The sequence below is a fragment of the Cephus cinctus genome, unplaced genomic scaffold (assembly GCF_000341935.2).
Source record: "Cephus cinctus unplaced genomic scaffold, Ccin1 Ccin1_scaffold3082, whole genome shotgun sequence".
NCBI classification, from domain to species: Eukaryota; Metazoa; Arthropoda; class Insecta; order Hymenoptera; family Cephidae; genus Cephus; species Cephus cinctus.
The window spans coordinates 505,179-525,423 of NW_014334457.1; the positions used below are offsets into that span (position 1 = coordinate 505,179).

Consider the following 20,245-nt stretch of genomic DNA (forward strand, 5'->3'; position numbering starts at 1 on the left):
CCCCTCTTCTTTAGTCTTCTTCAAAGTGTGGAAAATAATTCTTACGAACATACTGCCCACTTTATCCGAGCTCTTATCTCGTGTCCGAGCGTGAAGCAACCGTGACTACTTGCACATACAAAGTGTAATACGCGTCAAGTGCTGCTCCTTGGGAGTACTCTTAGCGTTATCATTAAATCTAACGTAATTATGGTTATCCAGTTGAAAAAAAAACATATATATATATATATATATATATATAGCCACCATTCGGTGTGTATAGGTGCTTAAATGTAAATACCTTATGAGACCGGTGTCCTTATGCTTCCCGATGAGAAAGCTCGTAGCTCCATCTGCAATTTGATTCGCCCAGGGCGGCTTGACCCATACGAGATGCTTCAAGTGTCCAGCGTAAACAGCAGGCAGCATCCAGTTCTCGATACTGATCTCTCTGTGGAAAACAAAAAGGCAATTACCAATTAACCCAGGTGCACGTGTTTCCTTCGTCCATATAAGATACGCAACTGCAGCTGGATCTGAGCGCACGAAAATTGTTTCAGTCGAGAGCTTCAAACAGCAAATTAAAATATCAGGCACTGAGAGTGATCAGCTGCAACATTGCCATGCGGAATATTCGAGAGGATTATGGTACTGGAAAAAAATTATTATTTTGAAAGAAAAAAAATTGCCGGTATTGTACAAAGCTCGAAAAAGCTACCAGACTGACGGGTAGTGCTTCCTCCTGGAGTAAGGTAACACGAAGAGAAAGGTAAGGAAGACGGAGAAGGCGAGGAAATCGACACGCACGGCGAGACGCCGTTCACCGCGAGTCGAATACGCGATGCGAGCTAAAGGTTCGTCGGTCCCAGGACGCGTCGATATTTCGCATTCCTTGTGAAGACGCGCCTTGCTTTTTACAGTTGCTGACATCGAACTGTAATGTGACAGCGGGCGTACGCTTGGCAGTGCTTGCGTATGCTCGCGTATACGTTTTCAACGCGTCGCGGTGGTATGTCTATGGATTGCAGAATGGGTCTAACCGAATAATATGTATAGAAAATGGGTTACAGCAATCGCGAGCGGCATGATGAAATATTCGCTGGAGAAAATTGGTTGGCAGATATTGCGAGATGCCGGAATGGATGAGAGTTTAAGGATGGGAATGTGAAAATGCACTGTGCGAGACTTCATAAATACACTTGGGTAAAAGATTGGATAGGAGAAGTAGTGATGGGAGAGGTTCGTAACTAATCGCGAGTTTATGAGAAAATTTATGGTTGGATGACAATTATTGTTGTTGATGTGTAATTTTTACATATTTTAATTAATGGAAGTTGAGTTGAATGGATGAGCTTGTGAAGTGGTATATCAACTTCGTCGCTAATTGTTATTGCAATTACTGACATCTATGGTAAGAATGTGGAAATTCGCGTAAGTAAAAGGTTAAGTTACTCGTAAATGTCGATGCAACCAATTCTGATGGAAATTCTGTTGGAATTGCAGACTTTGGCTGCAGTTTATGCACTGCCGGCCAGTAATAATTATCTACAAATGGATTTATCCATGGATGCACTCTGAGACGTTACCGACCGTTGCAATGAATACTGTGCATTTTATATATATATATATATATATATATATCGTAACGGAAGATTACACTAAAGGACCATACAAATTTTCTAAGTGTTAATGTAAACAGTGGGTATGCTCAAACTGAACTAATAACGGAATCAATCACTTTTTTGTCTTCTGAAAAAATGTCTAGAGCAATTCATAAAAATGTACAGACGCAATTATAAATGCATTTTAAATATTGTTATGATATACGTTGGAGGTATTCTTCTTCTTATTTTTATTTGCATCCGAAATAAGCACGGTAATCGAAAATAATCTCTACCGGTTTGTTCTGATATGTTCACCTTTTGCGAATGCCACACGCCATTTAAATCTTTCATAGGCATCCAGATAAAATTATTTGTGACGCTATTTGATCCATTAAGATTTATAAACACAATACCTGCATCGTCGAAATTTAGTATTACACATTTAGCAACTGTCGGCGATCGTTAAATGTTACGTAAAATATGTATAACTTTAGAATGCTACATATACTCCGATCAATACAAATTTAGATAAACTGTGAATAAGTCGGTACACAAAATACCTACTGATGCCCTTTGTGTAACACAGTCGGTAAAGAGTAAATACTCGGCCGATAACCGTTATCGACTGTAGAAGTTATCATCAAAATTATGCAAGGTACGAGGATTCCGTTAATAAAGTTTGAAATGGCAGTATAATTACATGATAAATAGGTATAATCGCTTAATAGAATAGAAAGAAAGAATATTACTTACTCAAACAGTCGTTCCTTATCCCAAACAGTATCAGCCGACATATCCTTTGGTAAGAGCATGTCGGGATGGGAATCAAGATGCACCAGGGTATTTCCTTCGAATGGCAAATGCTTGGATCCAATGCACCGGTAGACAAAGGGCAAAACCTGCAAAAGATAGTAAAAAAAAAGACCCATGATAAAAAGGAGCAGGTTACCCAAAACCGCGTACGAAAAAACATGCAAGGTAAAAGTATGGTGTGAGTAAAATAATAGATGGTGAAAACGTCATATCAAAATGACAACAAGCATCGTACACGTGCTGACACACAGCCAGACACGTAATTACAAACAAGTTTATAACCCTGTAGCCAATCAATTCCGTGTAACGTAATAGCAATATGAAAACAAAAACATAACGAACCTCGTCGTGACTCTCGGCTACATAAATCGGCGTGCTCTTGAAATATTTACGCGACATTATCTTTGGATTTAGAACAAATGATTTTCACAGAGACCGATGACAGCCGGAACTCTAACCAAGCTAAAAGTAGAACGAAACACTAGCCGACTCGCACCAAGCAAGAATCGCGGGATAACTGCTACGATATGAAACGAGTCGTGTTACCGAGCACACGCGTTCACCGACCGAAGGTTCTATACAAAATAAAGCGCGAAACACAAATGGTGATTATTTCGCCAATGAATGGGGGGATCCCCTCGATTTATCGTAATACATGAGGCACATTATACTCACCACCATATTGCAATTCTCACGGGACAAGTTTTTTGAAGGTTGCCCTTTGTATTTTTCGTACTTGTTCTTTTTCTTTTCCACAGCCGTTTTATAGAAAGAGAGATATTGAAACTCGATCCAAGACGAAATTACCATTGACCAAACACCTGCTTTACTAGTATATAGGACGAATTTTTGTACGGTACGGTTTTTTGGCATGGGTTGATCCATTCTTTATTTGAACTATATATATATGTGCAATTTTTTTGCTCAAGTATTATGAATGTACCATTGTTTAATTGGTGCATTTCTTTCTTCAGTGTGGTAGAAGATTTGTAGGATTTCTAAAACTAGATTTATTCTTATTTCAGTTCACGTAGTACTCTGTTACGGTCCAAATTATTTATCGTGGTTTTTTTTACGCTTTTTATAATTTGTTTTTGTTATACAAAATAATATTTACAGCTGTATATAAAATGTACCTATTTTGTTAAATCTTACGTATAGCTGAATATTTACAAATAGCTACATCACATTAGTTAATTACTGTAACATTTGAGAATAATATTCTTCTAATTGTATCTGATGAGTCTGCATTTTCAATGAGCTTAGAAAATCTTCAATATTATTATACATTTTATATGATAAGACATTTGTTGGCTCTGACGTATAATAACAAACATTTTCGTGATTTTCATAATAATTAGATTTCTGAGGATAAATTTGAGAATTCCAATATCGATTAAAATTTTTAACACTGGAATCCAAAAATGAATTGTTCTGTTGATAATGTGTCATTGGCATTGCTGTGTGATTCGCTAGAAAATCATCCTCAGTCTTATAATTTAAATTAGTGTGAATCTCATCCTCTAATCCAGACTCATTTGACAGAATCTTAGATTTTGATACTTTGCTTTTGTCACTTAAAGAATTAGATGGTAAAATTATATTCTTATTTTGAGAATGCTGCTTGTATCCATCATCTGAACTTAAATTCTTTGTAACATAAGCTACATTATTAGTTTGAACTGGTGTGAATGATCCAGCTGTATGATTTGTTGTGTTTTTCTGAATCAGCCTACTTGCAGTCTTAGAGTCCTGTTTACCTGGGGATTTATCTTCAATATTCTGAGTGCTCTGGTTATACTTTGAACATTCTACATTGGCAATAAATAAATTTAAAGTCGTTTTATCACTTAATATTATTTTACAATCTTCTTCCACTTGTTTTACATTTCTATTGATTTTTTCTTTCTCCAAAAAATCTATCATTGTTTCATAAGAATCTTGCCCTTGCTTCCTCATCCTGGATTCTATATCCAAACACTCTTCCTCCGGTAAAAACGCTAGTAATTGTCGGATTCTCAAGAATCTACTCTTTGGGTCAGGATGGGAATGGAGGTACTTTAAAGCCTCACGATATCTGTCGATTTCTATTCTTGACATCATCAAATTAGGCATTACATCACTATCCTTTGCAGGATATGGGAGATAATACTTAAATTCCTTAGAACCGTCTTCATATTTACTCTTGAAATCTTCAATCTCTCTATACATGTCAATTAAATTAACAAAATCCTGACGAAGTCCAGAATACAAGTAAGTGTCATTGACTTCAGCTTCGCTTCTTACATCTGGATATAACCAGAGTAATGATTTCTTTTGCATTTCAAGAAAGATTTTTAATGCTGCATAATACTGCTTATACAAAGACTTTCTATCGCAACGTAAGATGGTATCGTCTGATTCAGCAATGAGCCTTTCTAACATAGTAATCTCAAATTCTAGAGATTCTTTCCAGCGGAATGCGTTTCTCGTTTTCAGTTCTTCAGGATCCTTGATTTTTTTAGTTTCTTTATTTATGTCTTCTTTCTGAGCAATTATCCATTCTTGGAGATTCTTATATATGTCAAGTAGTAGCATGGCATTTGTGTCTAGGCCCTTAAAATTATCAACGATTTCAAAAACAAACACACCATTTTGTGTAAAATCTTCAGGGACACTTTCAGATTTTCTATCGAAATTTTTCATGTCTGATCCCACTGTATCATATTTATCATTATTAATTTCTTTAGGTTTGTACTTTAAATACTCTTCAATCGTTTCTATCGGAAATAATTCATTACTATTTTCTTTTGACATTTCCTGTAAATCTAGTTCAAAACATATGCCCCTATTCAGTTTCTGCATTTCTGAAGCAGTTTCAGAAATATATTTTAAATCAAATTTATAAACCCGTTCCGGGTCATGAATAGATAATGCTGAATATTGATTGCTCAAAGATTCATCCACTTTTTTGGAAACAGATTTATTTTCACTACGTTTCTTCAACCATTTTGAAAATAGTGAATCAATATTTAAAACAGAATCTATATTGATATCAGAGAATAAAGTTTCCATAGGCTCAACATTAATCGTGCCAGTATTCGTTGCTTTCTTCTTTTCACTGTCAATCTTTTTATTCACTTCTACATCAGGCACATAGACTTTCTCAGGCGACGATAAATTAGTAGCAATTGGAGCGCCATTTTCAGATTCCGTAATAAGTTTATCGATTTCAATGTCCTGGTTGATTTCCATATCTCCATCCTGAACGCTTTCAGCACAAATTTTGTCAAAGATAGAATCATCAGCATTCCATGGATCCTGAGAGAAATCTTGAGGAAGTTTGAGTAACGAAAAATTTGGTCCACCGACAGACAGCATCAGTTCTCTGAATGTGGGAAGTTCATTCTCAGATACTATGGTAATGGTTAATCCATGTGATCCATAACGTCCTGCTCTACCTATACGATGAAGATACGTTGCACCATCTATAGGAATATCTAAATTGATCACTATATTGACATGTTCTGCATCTATTCCTCTAGCAGTCAAGTCTGTCGTTAGCATAATTCTACATTTGAATGCCTTTAATTTACGAATGGCATCCATACGTTTTTTCATATCCTGATTTCCAACTATGTAAATGGCTGGTAAACCCATTGCATTTATTCTATTGCAAACTGATTGTGCTCTGCAAACCAAATAATGATTAATAAGTGATGGGGGACATTCCATTTTTTTGAATCATTGTAAAGATTTTGTGTTCTCAAAATAAATTAGTACCGTGTTTGATAGTTGGAAAATACTAGGCTCTGTTTAAACGGTATTTTACCAAAAATTTTAGCCAATTCCTGAACTTTAATCTCGACCTGGAAACCAATGATATAATTTAATTTCATTAGGCGACTAATTCTAATATATTGCATTATTGTTTGTTATCTCACCTGCTTCATAGCATTTGGATGATATTTTACGATGCATACGAATTGTCGTAAGCCTAATAAAATTGGACCATCATTATCTGGTGATGTTAAAATTGGTGAACGCATATACGTCTCTAAAAATGTTTCCAGGTCACCAGGATAAGTCGCACTTGATGCTATTACTTGTTTGTTGATTGGCAACTTGGAGTATATGTAACTAAAACGTTTAATGTCAGAAATAAGTCAGAAAAGATGCATAACTTTATCTGAAATACAGACTTTATATCTTTTTGAAAGCTGCTCTCCATTAATTTATCTGCCTCATCTAATACAAAGAGCCTAACATGCTCTACATTTAGGAAGCCTTTGTCAATTAAGTGTTTTATCCTGCCAGGTGCACCCACTGCTATTTGGCAACCATTTAATCTTTTTTTGTCACCTTCTATCGCCATACCACCAACAAAAGACTCCACTCGTAAACCTAAGAAAGTCTAGTATTTATATTGCAAATCGTTATAGAAAATACTGGCATCCCTGCAAATTTAATTATAGAAGAATTACCTTTTATTTCAGTACCAATAGATACCAGTACTTGAGAAATTTGCACTGCAATCTCTCTAGTTGGTGCAAGAATTACTACTTGAACAGATGATATCTGAATATCCAACATCTCTAATGCAATTGTCCCAAAAACAGCTGTCTTTCCTGTACCTGATTTCGCACGTATGATGAGATCTATAATGATTTAAAAAATTAATAATATACAGAAGAAAAGAAACAATCAAAGTATAGGTACCAAAACCACAGCGTCCCAAGGGTATAGCTTTCAGCTGTATAGGAGATGGCTTCTGAAAGCCGCAACTGGTCAATCCATCTAAAATAGTCTGTGATAGTCCCATTTGAAAAAAAGTAACATCTTCCAAAACTTTTACATCTTTCGTACGTGCTTTCGTATTTATATCATGTGCCATTAGATGAGGCATTTTTAAAATTATACAGAAAACGTTTACCGGTACGCGAATCACTTAACCTACAATAAATTGATTATTTTTTAGTCATGTAAAAATGGTTAAAAACACACTTTAAAACACATAACTATAGTTATCAATACTTCTAATTGTTTACTTGACTATTTCAAGGGACGTATTAACTAATAGTTGTATTTTTATTATTTTATATGAACTAACTGCTTTATCACATGAACCTTAAACATTCACTCTGAAGTACCTTCATACTTATGATCAACACTCGTTGCTCGCTGCCTGCGAGTTTATATTCTCACAATAAATATATTCTCCATTTAACTGGTTTTTTTTTAAGAAATAATCTGTATACTTCGTTTAATAATATAGTATTAGGTTTGTTGTTGTCTACACTTTCTGCACTTTTCAAAAAGTGCAACTTCCTATTGGATGATATTTTAAAAAATTTCCGATTACGAATGATCAAATAATAATCATCGAACCTTTAAATACTAAAAAGAAAAAACAAACATATAACGTCATATCTCTCACATATACTGAGGGGAGTTCCCCGACATTATGCAAAATCTTTTTTATTTTTTTCTGCTACTAGATATTCACATATCTTTGGATGTATAAATGTAAGTAAGCATAACCATTATCATCTGGCTTACTTCAAATTCCAGTCAGTACCAATTGTGAAGTGCAGAGAAATTAATTGTTGCAAATCAAGAATATTGAAATCTGTTGCTGTTTCACCATTTGGGTGAAAATCTGCAATGATTCTAAAAGGACTAATATTTCTATTAATTTTAAATTTATCAAGAGCAGGTCAGAATTTCGAATAAGAATTGTTGAGATTTCTATGCAGATGTTCTGTCACATTAATTAAATATTTATATACATTTTCAGCTGAAAACAGTAGCTGTCCAAATATAATTTCTCGTTCTGAATGGGGAGCGAGAGAACCAAAGAAAATTAATTATCTTATAATTCCTGTTCTCAACGTTATAATACATCACACAGTTACAGAACAATGTAATACAATTGCCGATTGTTCTTCGATTGCACGAAGTATACAGTCATCTCAAATGGACAATCTTGGTTGGGACGACATTGGAATCTCGTAAGAACTATGCAAATCTACAGCAACATACGTATAAGTCGAATAATGCCAATATCATTAGAACTTTAATTTTTATGAATTTATTCATATATTGCTACAGGTTTTTAATTGGAAGCGATGGAAACGTATATGAAGGTAGTGGATGGTATCAGGAAGGAGCGCATACATATGGCTATAACAAAAAATCCATAGGAGTTTTCTTAGTAGGATCATTTCAAGGTAAGTGAAGTAACATGAAGTATTAACATTTTTAATGATAAAACATTCATTGATTTTCCTTGCTTTCGTTTTAGACCAGGAACCAAGTCAACAAATGATCGACACGGCACATAAATTGATTCGTTGTGGTAAATCTCTCGGGTTTTTGCGAAGAAGTGTCCGGGTAATTGCGGCTCGTCAAGTTTCATCTACGTTGAGTCCAGGACAAAAAGTTTTCAATAAAATTCGCAACTGGCCTGAGTGGGTTTCCAATCCGTAGATGAAGCACAATTATTTCGATGCTTTATTGATAAATGAAGCATGAACAGTACTTTTTTTTACAGTGATAAAAAAAAAGCATTATTAATAATTATAAAATTATTATAAAACTTTGTTATTGTAATTGGAAGTGAATTTCAGATTATATATTTGATTTAAAAAAAATTCAGCAGGAATTTTTATTCTGTAAAAAGAAAAGATCACGAAGTAGATTTGAAGTTGCGAGCAAACATACGTAATGCGATAATGTCAAATATTTATTTTCCTAATGGAATATTCTGGAATAACATTGGACAGTTTTACATAAATATTCTTAGCTTCGTTTTATTTCCTCTCATGCTTTTACCACTTTTATATACAAATGTACTAACAATAAGCTCATGTAAAGATGCGACGTGCAAGTGGCTTAACGTTATAACAAACTGAGGTCCTGTGAACTACAGCAAGACAACATAAAATAAAAACAAAAATAAACTAGAATGAATGATATCGATTGAAATCTATTTATCTACCATTCATCTTAAGAAAATTTTGAGAAAGAACAAAAACGGAGTCACTGCACACATTTTGGAATGTTAGACAAAAAATTGAAAAAAAAAAATATATGAAAGTAGATAGGAAAATTGGGAATTCGATGAACATTACAATAAGAAAATCTTCAACAGTCTTGCACAATTAAATGAAAAACCGACACTCTGTGAGATTAACATAACAGGTAAAACGAAATCGGAAGGAAAACTGAAAAAAACAAAGAAAACGCAGTACACAAAGCCGCGTACATTTATATATGCAATATTATGCCATTTACGTTTTCTAATATAAACTTTATATAGATATATCGTAGAGCAAAGAGTATTTTCTTTGGTTGCATAGGGTTTCTTTGGTTTCATTAGCTTAATTTCCCAAATTTTTTTTCGAATTTTTTATCTTCATTCCCAGTTTGGTTTCTTCTGTTAAAAACATTGTTGGAGCTATACTGGTACACTATGATCTCCTCTCTTGTTACCTGCATATATCTTTTTTACCCTTTTTCAAAGGAAAAAAGAAACCTCATTACTTTTCACATCATTTTACGATACTTCTTCACGATGATTTATTTTATTACCGATTATCGTTGCGATCACATCTTACATCCTGGTAACTGCTTAGCTGCTACTGTAATCTTTCATTCGGCACTAGGATTTTCTGGCCATTGCAATGCCCAGACCAAGAATACTGGCTATGCCAATAATTACCCCACTTGCCATTGCGATGCCTACAAGACTATCTGTAAAATATTAATCAAAACAGAAACCATAATTAAAGATTCCACTTATTTCACTGGAAAATAGAAGAATTACCTTTCTCCATTTTCTTTGTGATCAGAGTCTCAAGATGCAGAACTTGCTGATTACCTGGTTCAATTTGCAAAAATGATCTTACATAGCTGAGAGCTTTTGAGAATTCCTGTAATAATAAATATTGTATAAAAAAAATTAAGATACTTCTCTATTTATCTTTCACTTTCATTTAATTACTTTTAGTCGTGCATTCCCAATTGCAAGATAATATAAGCAATCACGCCTTTCGTTGTCTCCATGATTATTGTAAAGGTCTTCCAACAATATAATCCCTTTCCGGATATCTGCAGGATATTTGCTACGTACGAGGCACCAGGCATATTCAAACTGGACCTTTTGTGTTACATTTCCAGTCTGTAATTGTTCATGATAGGTTCGCTCGAATTTCTAAAAAAAATATAAACAAAATATTTCTAACAATCATTCTTTACAAAAAAGTAGCTAATTCCAATATTAGCAAGAAGCTGCAATATATAAAACTTGTTAGTGACTGATTATCAGAAAATTAATAATAATGACTGAAGTTCTAAAAATCATTGTCAAAAAAACTATCATTATATGAAAAATAAGAAATTGAAAAAAAACTTCAAAAACATAAATGATATAATCCGGGTCCAAAGTATACTGTATTATGAGTAATGACGAGCTACCGTCGTAATCTGTCAAGGAAAACCTGACTCAATAGAATCGACTAACCTCAAATTTGCCGCATGAACGGTAAAACAAATTTAAAAAGAATCTTTAATAGGCAGTATATATTTAAAGAACCTCGATATTAAATATCATTTAAAAAGTTGATAAATACACAACACACACCATTAAATCTTCAGTAGAGACGACCTCATCCAAAACGTCATCCATGATTCCAAGATTAGTTTTCGTTCTTCCCAAATAATTCTCTTATTTCTCGTGATTCAGAAGTCGTGTGAACTCCTTTAATTGACAAAAAAATACAGAAATTTTTTCGATTTTGCAGTTTCGTGATTCAACAACGCAACTATACTACCCAACACTACCGTTCTTTATTAATAAATCGAAAAATTGCCAGGTGCAATCTCACGAGCAGATGGCACTTAAGTAATATCCGGTGTTGCCAGCTCAACGACAAACGCCGTCTTAATTAGCAATTTTTAAATTACGTGCAAAATACTAATTTTTCTACTGCAATCATACAGAAATTTATTATGCACAACTTCGGATCACGAATTTCTTCCATCGAAGTTACAGTAATTGTAAAAAGTACTTACAACTGATGACGAAAAACATCTTACCAGATTTGGTCTCATATCAGCTTGAGTCAAAGACCAAGTTAATAGCGAGAGAGCCACGAAATTCTCTACATCGATTTACTTATTGAATTGCAAAGCTTACGAATGCACCGAAAGATAGTTCCGATCACTACTAAACAAAATAATAATGAACGGTACATAAATTATGCATGCAAAATGTTAATTATAATTCGTTATACTCGCAGCCATCGAAAATTGATGTTTACGTCATAAATCAACAGCAGGGTAGACTTAGATCAAGCACTTCAGGATTTTCGAAGTATCAAAGATTACAAACAAGCTTGTAAAAGAAACATTGAGATATTGATTTCTGAAAGTTAACATAGATTTCTAAACTTCGTGTTTTAGCCATAACTTAAGAACCGAGAATTCTACAACACTGTGCAATTTATAAAGTACGAAAGTATACATTATCCAATAATATTCCCAATCCTTGTAAGTTTTAACAATAAACAAAATGAAGTGTAGCTTGTGAGCCGAGAAGTAGGTCATAATCTAACTGACATTCGCAAAGCGATTTTCTTCATCACCTTTTTATTACTAACTCTTTATATATTTCATATATACATCATACATTTAAATTGTTATTACAATGTAATTCGTGTAGCAAGTCTAATTGGATGTTCATTAATTTGTATAATTCTCTTTATCACTTTTGGATTCGTATATACAGATTCGATTAATATCAATTAGATACATATGTAAATATACATATAGACATACGACAATCTAGCGCATTGGTATATGTATAAATAGATAAATACATGTATATATACCACAATGAGATACATATACCTTACAATAACTAGTGTCCATGTACAGTTAATGAATATCATAGTACATACATTAATTGGGATTAAATATTCCAGGAATATTCCATTCCTTGTATAATTGTTATCTACACCTAATGGAAAAAGTAGATCTGATCTTACATTGCGTTTTAATAAAATGAAAAAATAAAATATTTGTAACTGCGTTGTGAAGAAATTTGTTTATCCTTTTCCCAGTATACTGATTCTTATTCATTTGTTTTTCACTATGTTTCTCGTTTGGCAAAGTTTTGAAACTCCCGATTAACGGAACGTCTGCGCGAACGTAATTCCTTATTTTTGGGCACAAGTTTATCCACCCTTTTACAATGACGTTAACAATTAGAACATGTCCACCGTCTAAGAGCTTCGACTTTTGCATGAGCTAAAGATATAGCCATGGTGTGCATCAGACACAACTGTTCCTTACTCGAATATACAAAGTTAATTAATTTATAAATGAATTCGGTTACGATTGCTCTTGTACATTGATAAATTATGATTAAACAATACGCTGCCTGTACTATAGCTATCGTACAATGTAATCTGGACATTTGTTCCAACCTGAAGAACTCTGGCAGATGGATCTACTTTCAAGCGTCCGATTTGCCAAATTCCTTTGTCTCTCAATTCTCAAAAATCAAATATTCCTTCGCGATTCGTTATTATCCTTTCATCACCGCTCATCACAGCAACTTTTCAGCATTGTGACTTACCCGTGGAAATTATACTATTCACTTCAGTTAAAAATAAAAACTAAAAATAACCACAGGAAAAAGTTAAGACAATGAAAGAAATATAGTGATATAAGGATATTGGCGTTGGCATCGGAGAGGGGCATTCTCACATAATTCATTACTAAGAGCAATAAAAAAAAAAGTAAGAAAAAAAACTCACCCAGAATGGCAAATAATACCAGATACCGAAAATAAAAGTCATCATTATGAGACTAGAAGTCGTTTTCGCTATTACAATTGTGATGAGTGTCGAGATGATTTCAAGTGATCGATTACCCATGTCTTCGAATAATTGTAATTCTTATTTTGGACCCACTTACGGAATCTTAATTAAACAAAACCGAATTGGGATCCTCATTGTCAAGCTGCTTCACGTGTCTCAGAACGTCCTTTTTTGTGATAACACCAAGAAGACGCCTGAAGATAGACATTAGATTTGGTTAATAATTTTTTCTGTTTATGAAGCAATAAAAAATATTCTCTTAAAGTCTAAACGTACCCATTATGCGTAACAAGTGTTTGTCGTAAGCCCAGTTTTCTGAACATATCTACAACAGTCTCCATGGGCGTTTGATCAGTTATGGTTATGGGTGCCATATCGAGAATCTTCTTGAGCTTAAGTGGTGGAGGTCCATGAGTCTGAACATTGTTTCCGTTAGTAAAAATAATAAGTGATTGTCCACTGATGCCTTCCATCATTCGTTTGGCATTAGCGATAGCCAGATTAAGATCTCGTCTTAAGACAAAACCAACGAGGTATTGCGACTCTCTGGAAACTATCACAGGGAAGCCATTATGCTCTGTTTCCTTAAGGAGAGTGTCCACATCGTCAACTGTCATAGAGTCCTGCGTGAGCACGTGGAGAGCTTCGTTACGTCTGTAAAAAAAAAATACATTAAATTCCTTAAAACAATTTCTATATTAAAAAATCCATAGTGATAAAACCATAATCCAATGTGAGTTCAACTGACATGGATAGCAAGAATGACAAATTGAAAAACTACAAGAAACCAATGTTGCTCAGTGGGCATGATACATACTTGGGCTGCATAACGTCAGCTGCAAGAGTTGTATGCTGGAACTCATCTTTACTGTCCAAGAAGGGATAGCCGTTGAGACCGATGTGTGCATCGTAGATTCCCTGTTTCCCAAGGGCGTCGCCGACCCACTTGCTAGCCATAGCAGCGGCCATAAGGGGTACGATGTATCTGACACCACCGGTGAGTTCGAACATGATGACAACGAGGGACACAGTCATTCTCGTGACACCACCGAGCACAGCAGCAGCACCGACCATCGCGTATAAACCTGGAGTGATACAGTCCACTCCGGTGGAGCATTCCTCGCTGAACATCCAGATGTGTGGATAATTGTATGCTAATTGTTCCATTCCGATACCGACGATGCGACCCATAATCGCACCCAGACATAAGGACGGTATGAATAAACCGCAGGGCACTTTCATGCCGAAGGTGAAGATGGTCATTATTAGTTTCAATATAAGCGCCAAAACCAGGAGCCATACTGCCTTATAAACTCCGGGCTCGGCAGCTGCAATTTCTATAGCTGAATTGACGTCCGTGAAATTACGGTTGTAGTCACTGCAGTCGAGAGTGAAATTTAATTAATGAGAATATGCTTTGTCGAGTTAATTAAATTCTCGGCATAAGTATATGTACCATAAAATGTCAGCGTTAGACACTCCGCACTGACTGAAGAGTAAGTAGATCAATTGACTTGTGTTCATCCTCGTGTAAGGATTTGGATAAGATATAATAGCTGTGGCAACTGTTACTACAAGAACCTCGGTTACTGGATACTGGCCAAGTTTTGAAGTTTTACGGTAACGACACCAATATAAATTAGCTTTAATAAATATGGTCGCGATTACGCCCTATTAAAAAAAAAAGGATAATCATATCAGTACCTATGAATTACTATTAGTTTATTTGGATTACTGTGAAACTATCTTACACCCATTATGCCCAGCATTACAAACGGCACCAGCTCGAAGAATATCCAAGGTTTGTTATACTCTACGTAGAACAGTACTGAGTGTTCGTTACCAAAGGGATTGATAGATCTTAGTACAAAAGCAGCGATCAGCGCACAGAAAAATGATCTCCACAGAGTCTTCAGCGGAAAGTAATAACTAACCTATGAATGGAAAGAGCATAAGGACGATGAATTGTGCAAAAAAATGTGTCGAGTTAAACATAAATATAAATTCATATTTACCTCCTCCAAGCTGAATAGCACTCCGCCGATCGGAGCACCGAAAGCAACAGATACACCAGCTGCAGCGGCCGCCGATAATATCTCACGTTTTTTGGCCTCATTACGGCCATATTTTGGAAATAGATATGAAAATATGTTTCCAATGCAACAAGCTATGTGTACCATAGGACCTTCCTTGCCAAGATTCAGACCAGACGAGACGGAGAGTATTAAGCCGACAGACTTGATGATCAGGGTCCACTTACCCAGATACCCACGTATAATAAATCCGCTGAGTATAGTTTTAATCTGTTTTAATTAATTAAAGCATAAATGAAAATATAATGTCTTTTAAGGTAAGGTGTATTGACAATCGTACGAACCTCAGGTATACCGGAACCACAAGCATATGGCGCGAACATCCTGACTAAGGATGCAGAAAGCGATGCGAACAATAAAGCCCACGCTGTGTAAAACAGGTAGGAAATTATGTAAGGTCCTGCTCCGTCCTTAGACTGTTTAAAGACCTCTGGCCAGGATTTCCACTGAGAGAAAAAAAATATTCACGACATGAAGGGGAAATCTACAAATGTTTTCAATTCCTTGGATCACATCTTACTCACTACTAACCTGAGTGCAGTTTCCACCATCAAAAGTCGTCTCATTATAACTCCAACAGCATTGTTCCTTATTGAGCCAAAATGCTTGAGGACATATTCCAAACTTCAAGTCCGTCATCCACGAAGCCCCAATGTCTATAACACCAGCAGCAACGCCTGTGAAGAGACCCACCAACAGGACGCAAAGCCATCCTGACCAAGCATCGTGAGCACCCTTGATCAGATCCCAAATGGAGTCATGCTTCTTCTTGACTATATAACGATGTCTCATACGATCCCGGGCTATATCGCGCTGCCAGTCTATAGTGTGGAAATCCTCATATTGGCCAATGCCGGGGATATCCTCTGAGTCTCCCGAGACTGTGTAAATAAACCAAACAATCATTAGCAATAATAATAACCTGTATTGGACTTCAGGCTTTACCAAGCACATTGATAACCGAAATAAACTGGCGTAAACCAAATAAACTGAAATACATCAGAAAGAGTTTAATTGTCCGATAATAACATTTTTCGTGTTCATTTTAAAAGTAAATCAAACCAAACGTTCTTGATATAAAATAGGAAAAAATTATTACGACTGAACGATCAAGAAGAATTGTCTATATGATATCAATAATTGTGTATTTTTTTAGGGAAACAAATTTTATTTCTAAAGGATATACGGTACGGTTAAACCTGTACATTGGGTGAATGTACGCAGCGTGCATAGGACGTATTAATTAAATTAATTAATCGTTAGGTTTATGTGCTTCGATGACTCACGTGTATACAAAACCTCATAGCATTGTTGGACGACATTTGATTTGGCAGTGACGTCCGATGCATACTTAATTATACTACTATTGAAAATCTATTAAGTAGGCAAACTTACCCTGGAGTCCCGAAAAAGTAACCCCACCTTAAAACAGAGGAAATACACATATTCTCTAAATAAATGTATCATAAAAAGAACTAAGTAGTTCACTGTATATAGAGGATGGCGCTAACATTCCCAATTTGTAGCGTTAAGGCTATAATACGTAAATGCCCTGAGATATGAGAGCTGAGTATACGATCATCGAAGCACTTGGATAGTATAATTTTATTAGAACAAATAGACTTACAATGCGATGAAGCATCATCCAGGCGTACGCTCCTCTCCAGGAAGGCATTATTTCCAGCTGTATGGGAAGCAGTTGTATGGTGATTTACGTCCAACATGTCTTCGTCGCTACTAAGACTTCCAGTGCAATTAGTGACAGTACTCCGGAGTCTGGCATCACCAGTATTACTGTCTACGCCATTTCCATTCTGTGCAACGTTAATTGTACTCCATTAGATTCACTCACTCCAGAGGTACTCCAAATGATTATCTTTGTCATCATTAAAAGGCAAGATCATTGGACTCAGATTTAAATTATCGCTGTTGTTGGAATCGTTTAAGAACTTGACAATATTCTTGATATAAAAAGTTCATGATTCACGTTTTTATGAAGCATTGCAGATACAGTTGTTAACTATTGTTAATACCCTTTGATGAGATTATTCAGATGTCATCAATATTATCCATTTTCAACTGTGACACGCCACCATGTACATATACTTCATCAGGTCAGTCATGACTCAAAAGGTAATAGGATACTGTTCCTTGTGGAATTTGATGAATTATCATTTTTGCTAATGAAAATAATGACACACATTCACAATGCTACATCTACAAAGAGTAAATTGAAACGTGCTCAAAATGTGCAAAATAACAAAGAAAACATGAATAAAATATTAACCAAATTGATAAAATAGCGATATGTGAGATCCATAAGATGCTATGTTAGATATATTTCAATAATTAGTTATATGACCAAATTATTGTTGAAATGACCACCATAAATGTAGTTCATGTAACCTTGTATGCTTAAATTTTAACTTTGACAATGTAGCTAAAACATTTCTTGTAACCCACAGCACTTTTGATCTCGAGTTCCTTAATCCAATACAGGGACCAGGATGAGGCAATGGAAAATTTGTGGCACTTTGACACCCAGGGAGGAGATGATGACCTACCAAATAGAACTTGAGAATCCCAATGGGAGGCATATAATGATTAGAAGTGATGGATTCATTGGCGATGCCTACCTTGGCATCTACTGAATGATATGTTGTTAATGTGCTTGAGAGCGCAGGATGACTTGAGGCAGTTGACGTGGAAGTACCCTTCAGTGGAAACTTCTCCATGGCACTCGTTTGACCTGCTCTCACATACAGGTGACACATGTACAATTAGGATTCAAAGGAACATCGAGGATCATTTTAAATAGTTTTCATCTGAACAACAAGCATCAAATTACACCCTTTCATTTAGTACCTCATTGAATTAGTTATAATTGGCTGTTAAAATATAAGCATTTCAACATTGTTAATTCATGTCTGATCATATAATATATTAGTGTTATAAATATTCTTTCTATCAGCACTATTTGTATACAAAATAATTTGTGTATATATTCTAATCATAAAAGGTCTATGCTTATTTAGACTGAGCAGTCGTTAGTATTGTTAAACAAATGAAACATCAACTATACTATACCTATAGAAAGGTAGATTAATGATTCAGATTATCAGCTTAAATATGATACTTATTTCATAATTGAGATTACATATACTATAGTATATAACGTATGAAAATAGTAAAAAAGCAAACAAAATCTATGAATCAGCCATTTCTGTTATCAGAAGTATGATCGACGTCAATTATCAAAAGAACTTACTAAGATTGGATCTTAATCCACCTATTGTAGTTCTGCCTTTTATTTTATTACTTTTTTCTATATCCATTTTTCTAATCACTTTAAATCACATTGCATCTATAATGAAGTACTTTTAGAAGTATTTTAAAAGACTTAAGCCCATTTTGTTCAATGCGGTTCAATGCATAAACTCCGTCTATCATCAAAATACAAGTATCTGTTTAGCTTCTAGCACAGTTAAACTGAGAATGGTAATAAATAATGAACGATGTTGGTAGAATCGGGGATTAGAGCTGACGATATCAACATAAAATATGTCATTAAGCAGCTTAGAATTGACAAATTATCTTATCTGACGGACTGAATATTAGCTCAGACTGTATTTCTTAATAATATTCACCATTCAGAATTCATGTTGCAATTAGTATTAGATCGAAGATAAACCGTTTAACTCTTATTCTAACCTAGTGTCAACAAGCTCATGAAAATTATCTTAAGATAAAAAATATAGCTAAAGACAAAAGAAGCTTCCAAAGAAAAAAAACCTGTTACAATTAAAGAACAGAAAGCCATGAAAATGCGGTAAAAAGAAAGCTTTAAACACAAAAAAAATCAGTGTCTTACAAAGTATCCTTTCAATATAGGGGGGATTCTAAAGCTCACTGCCAGTAATTTTTATATCTCTGTTTACCCACATGCAATTGAGTGAGACATAACTATACCGCATAGTGACATGATACATAACCTGCAAAAAGTTTATTACAAAGAAACTCGAGAAAGAAAGGTACAGCACCACAGTTAACCATTCAACATGCTTAGTTCCCAAACCCAATGACTTCCATCGTTCGAAGACAGGTGACAATTCATCATCGAATAATGGTGGTGGAGATTATACGTGACCAGAAAACTCACCATTTTCCTCTGTAAGAGATGCTCGTTTTATTAGATCTTTTTGAGTACTTCCGCCCCCCAAGAGAAACTCACTTCACTCTATCACTCCCTCACTTCTACTATCTTTCACCAAGCCGTGCAATGTCGCCGATCAAACAAGGCCCATGGCGATCGTATCCAATTCCCGTTGAAGGTGCTCGTGAGAAAGCGCACCGAAGTGCCAGAGAAGGATGCTTTTTTACGTTCTATTACTGTTTCTCTGTCCAGACACTAAACTAGGAATTGGTTTCGGTTGAACATACCCGTCTCGTACTAAACGACGTGCCGCGCTGATCATGTGACAGCTTTGAACTCCGTGATGTGTTGCTTTCCGTAATTTTCACTATGCAGCCAGTGTGCGCGCACCCTGAACGTGTATGACCATGTATGATGAATGGAGCCTAGACCACGGTCTTACAGACAGGTCTTGCAACGAACGTGGTGGGGGTAGTACCGCTTAGTGTCCAAATTCGCTAACTCCGATTTACGACACAAGGTTGCGCCACACGTACAGGGGTATGCGACAAAGATGGATGATAGCTTGTGCATCATAGCTTATGTTACGTGAGGGGCAAAGGGGAGGGCACCTCTGTACTAGTGGCGCCGCGCTGAAGAACTAAAAAACTTGGACTGTAAGAGGGACTACCCCCACCACTAAAAATTGGTCTCGTTGCAAAACCTGTCTGTAAGACCGTGGCCTAGACAGGAGGAGAC

At 35.4% G+C, this 20,245-nt stretch overlaps 5 protein-coding genes across 22 annotated transcripts in view; 1 reads left to right on the forward strand and 4 right to left on the reverse strand.

Annotated features, from left to right (window-relative positions):
- Positions 1-3,308, reverse strand: part of LOC107274405 (UPF0489 protein C5orf22 homolog) — a 265,028-nt gene extending 261,720 nt beyond the window's left edge. For 2 of the 3 annotated variants that reach the window (XM_025091660.1, XM_025091658.1), the window contains exons 1-3: positions 3,072-3,308; positions 2,337-2,482; positions 281-430 (exon numbers count right to left, since the gene is read on the reverse strand). In XM_025091660.1, coding sequence (XP_024947428.1) covers positions 281-430; positions 2,337-2,482; positions 3,072-3,281 — 506 coding nt within the window. In that variant the 5' untranslated portion in view covers positions 3,282-3,308. Of the gene's footprint in view, positions 1-280; positions 431-2,336; positions 2,483-2,738; positions 2,986-3,071 lie in introns of those variants that run through there. The other variant, XM_015753516.2, reaches the window with a different exon arrangement.
- A 154-nt stretch (positions 3,309-3,462) lies between these two features.
- Positions 3,463-7,743, reverse strand: LOC107274407. 6 transcript variants are annotated; one of them, XM_015753522.2, is made up of 7 exons: positions 7,534-7,743; positions 7,095-7,328; positions 6,860-7,033; positions 6,578-6,779; positions 6,320-6,515; positions 6,159-6,244; positions 3,463-6,066 (listed from the first exon to the last, which is right to left on the reverse strand). In XM_015753522.2, exons 2-7 carry the CDS (start codon positions 7,279-7,281, stop codon positions 3,594-3,596), a joined length of 3,318 nt encoding a protein of 1,105 aa, XP_015609008.1. In that variant the 5' UTR covers positions 7,282-7,328; positions 7,534-7,743; the 3' UTR covers positions 3,463-3,593. The 6 variants fall into 6 exon arrangements, with proteins under 6 accessions (XP_015609008.1, XP_015609005.1, XP_015609006.1 ...); XM_015753519.2 differs by having other exon boundaries at positions 7,526-7,743; XM_015753520.2 differs by having other exon boundaries at positions 7,486-7,743.
- A 133-nt stretch (positions 7,744-7,876) lies between these two features.
- Positions 7,877-9,352, forward strand: LOC107274410 (peptidoglycan recognition protein). Of its 2 annotated transcripts, none has more exons than XM_025091665.1 (4): positions 7,877-7,901; positions 8,173-8,386; positions 8,487-8,605; positions 8,680-9,343. In XM_025091665.1, exons 1-4 carry the CDS (start codon positions 7,892-7,894, stop codon positions 8,862-8,864), a joined length of 528 nt encoding a protein of 175 aa, XP_024947433.1. In that variant the 5' UTR covers positions 7,877-7,891; the 3' UTR covers positions 8,865-9,343. The 2 variants fall into 2 exon arrangements, with proteins under 2 accessions (XP_024947433.1, XP_015609018.1); XM_015753532.2 differs by lacking the exon at positions 7,877-7,901 and adding an exon at positions 7,902-8,091 and having other exon boundaries at positions 8,680-9,352.
- LOC107274411 (mitochondrial fission 1 protein) lies at positions 9,161-11,627 on the reverse strand. 4 transcript variants are annotated; one of them, XR_003061794.1, is made up of 6 exons: positions 11,475-11,627; positions 11,020-11,136; positions 10,381-10,590; positions 10,204-10,309; positions 9,969-10,130; positions 9,161-9,889 (listed from the first exon to the last, which is right to left on the reverse strand). XR_003061794.1 is itself a non-coding variant. In XM_025091666.1 (4 exons), the coding sequence occupies exons 1-4, from the start codon at positions 11,062-11,064 to the stop codon at positions 10,039-10,041; spliced, it is 453 nt and encodes a 150-aa protein (XP_024947434.1). In that variant the 5' UTR covers positions 11,065-11,291; the 3' UTR covers positions 9,161-10,038. The 4 variants fall into 4 exon arrangements, 1 of the variants encoding a protein (XP_024947434.1); XR_003061795.1 differs by lacking the exon at positions 11,475-11,627 and adding an exon at positions 11,451-11,469; XR_003061793.1 differs by lacking the exon at positions 11,475-11,627 and having other exon boundaries at positions 11,020-11,291.
- Positions 11,628-12,009: 382 nt separating this feature from the next.
- On the reverse strand, positions 12,010-19,947 carry LOC107274409 (H(+)/Cl(-) exchange transporter 5). 7 transcript variants are annotated; one of them, XM_015753526.2, is made up of 12 exons: positions 19,795-19,941; positions 17,991-18,103; positions 16,982-17,168; positions 16,750-16,776; positions 15,886-16,235; positions 15,639-15,800; positions 15,277-15,564; positions 15,013-15,195; positions 14,718-14,932; positions 14,079-14,639; positions 13,538-13,915; positions 12,010-13,455 (listed from the first exon to the last, which is right to left on the reverse strand). In XM_015753526.2, exons 2-12 carry the CDS (start codon positions 18,087-18,089, stop codon positions 13,365-13,367), a joined length of 2,541 nt encoding a protein of 846 aa, XP_015609012.1. In that variant the 5' UTR covers positions 18,090-18,103; positions 19,795-19,941; the 3' UTR covers positions 12,010-13,364. The 7 variants fall into 7 exon arrangements, with proteins under 7 accessions (XP_015609012.1, XP_015609009.1, XP_024947423.1 ...); XM_015753523.2 differs by having other exon boundaries at positions 19,514-19,934; XM_025091655.1 differs by lacking the exon at positions 17,991-18,103 and having other exon boundaries at positions 19,795-19,947.
- Positions 19,948-20,245: the final 298 nt, after the last annotated feature.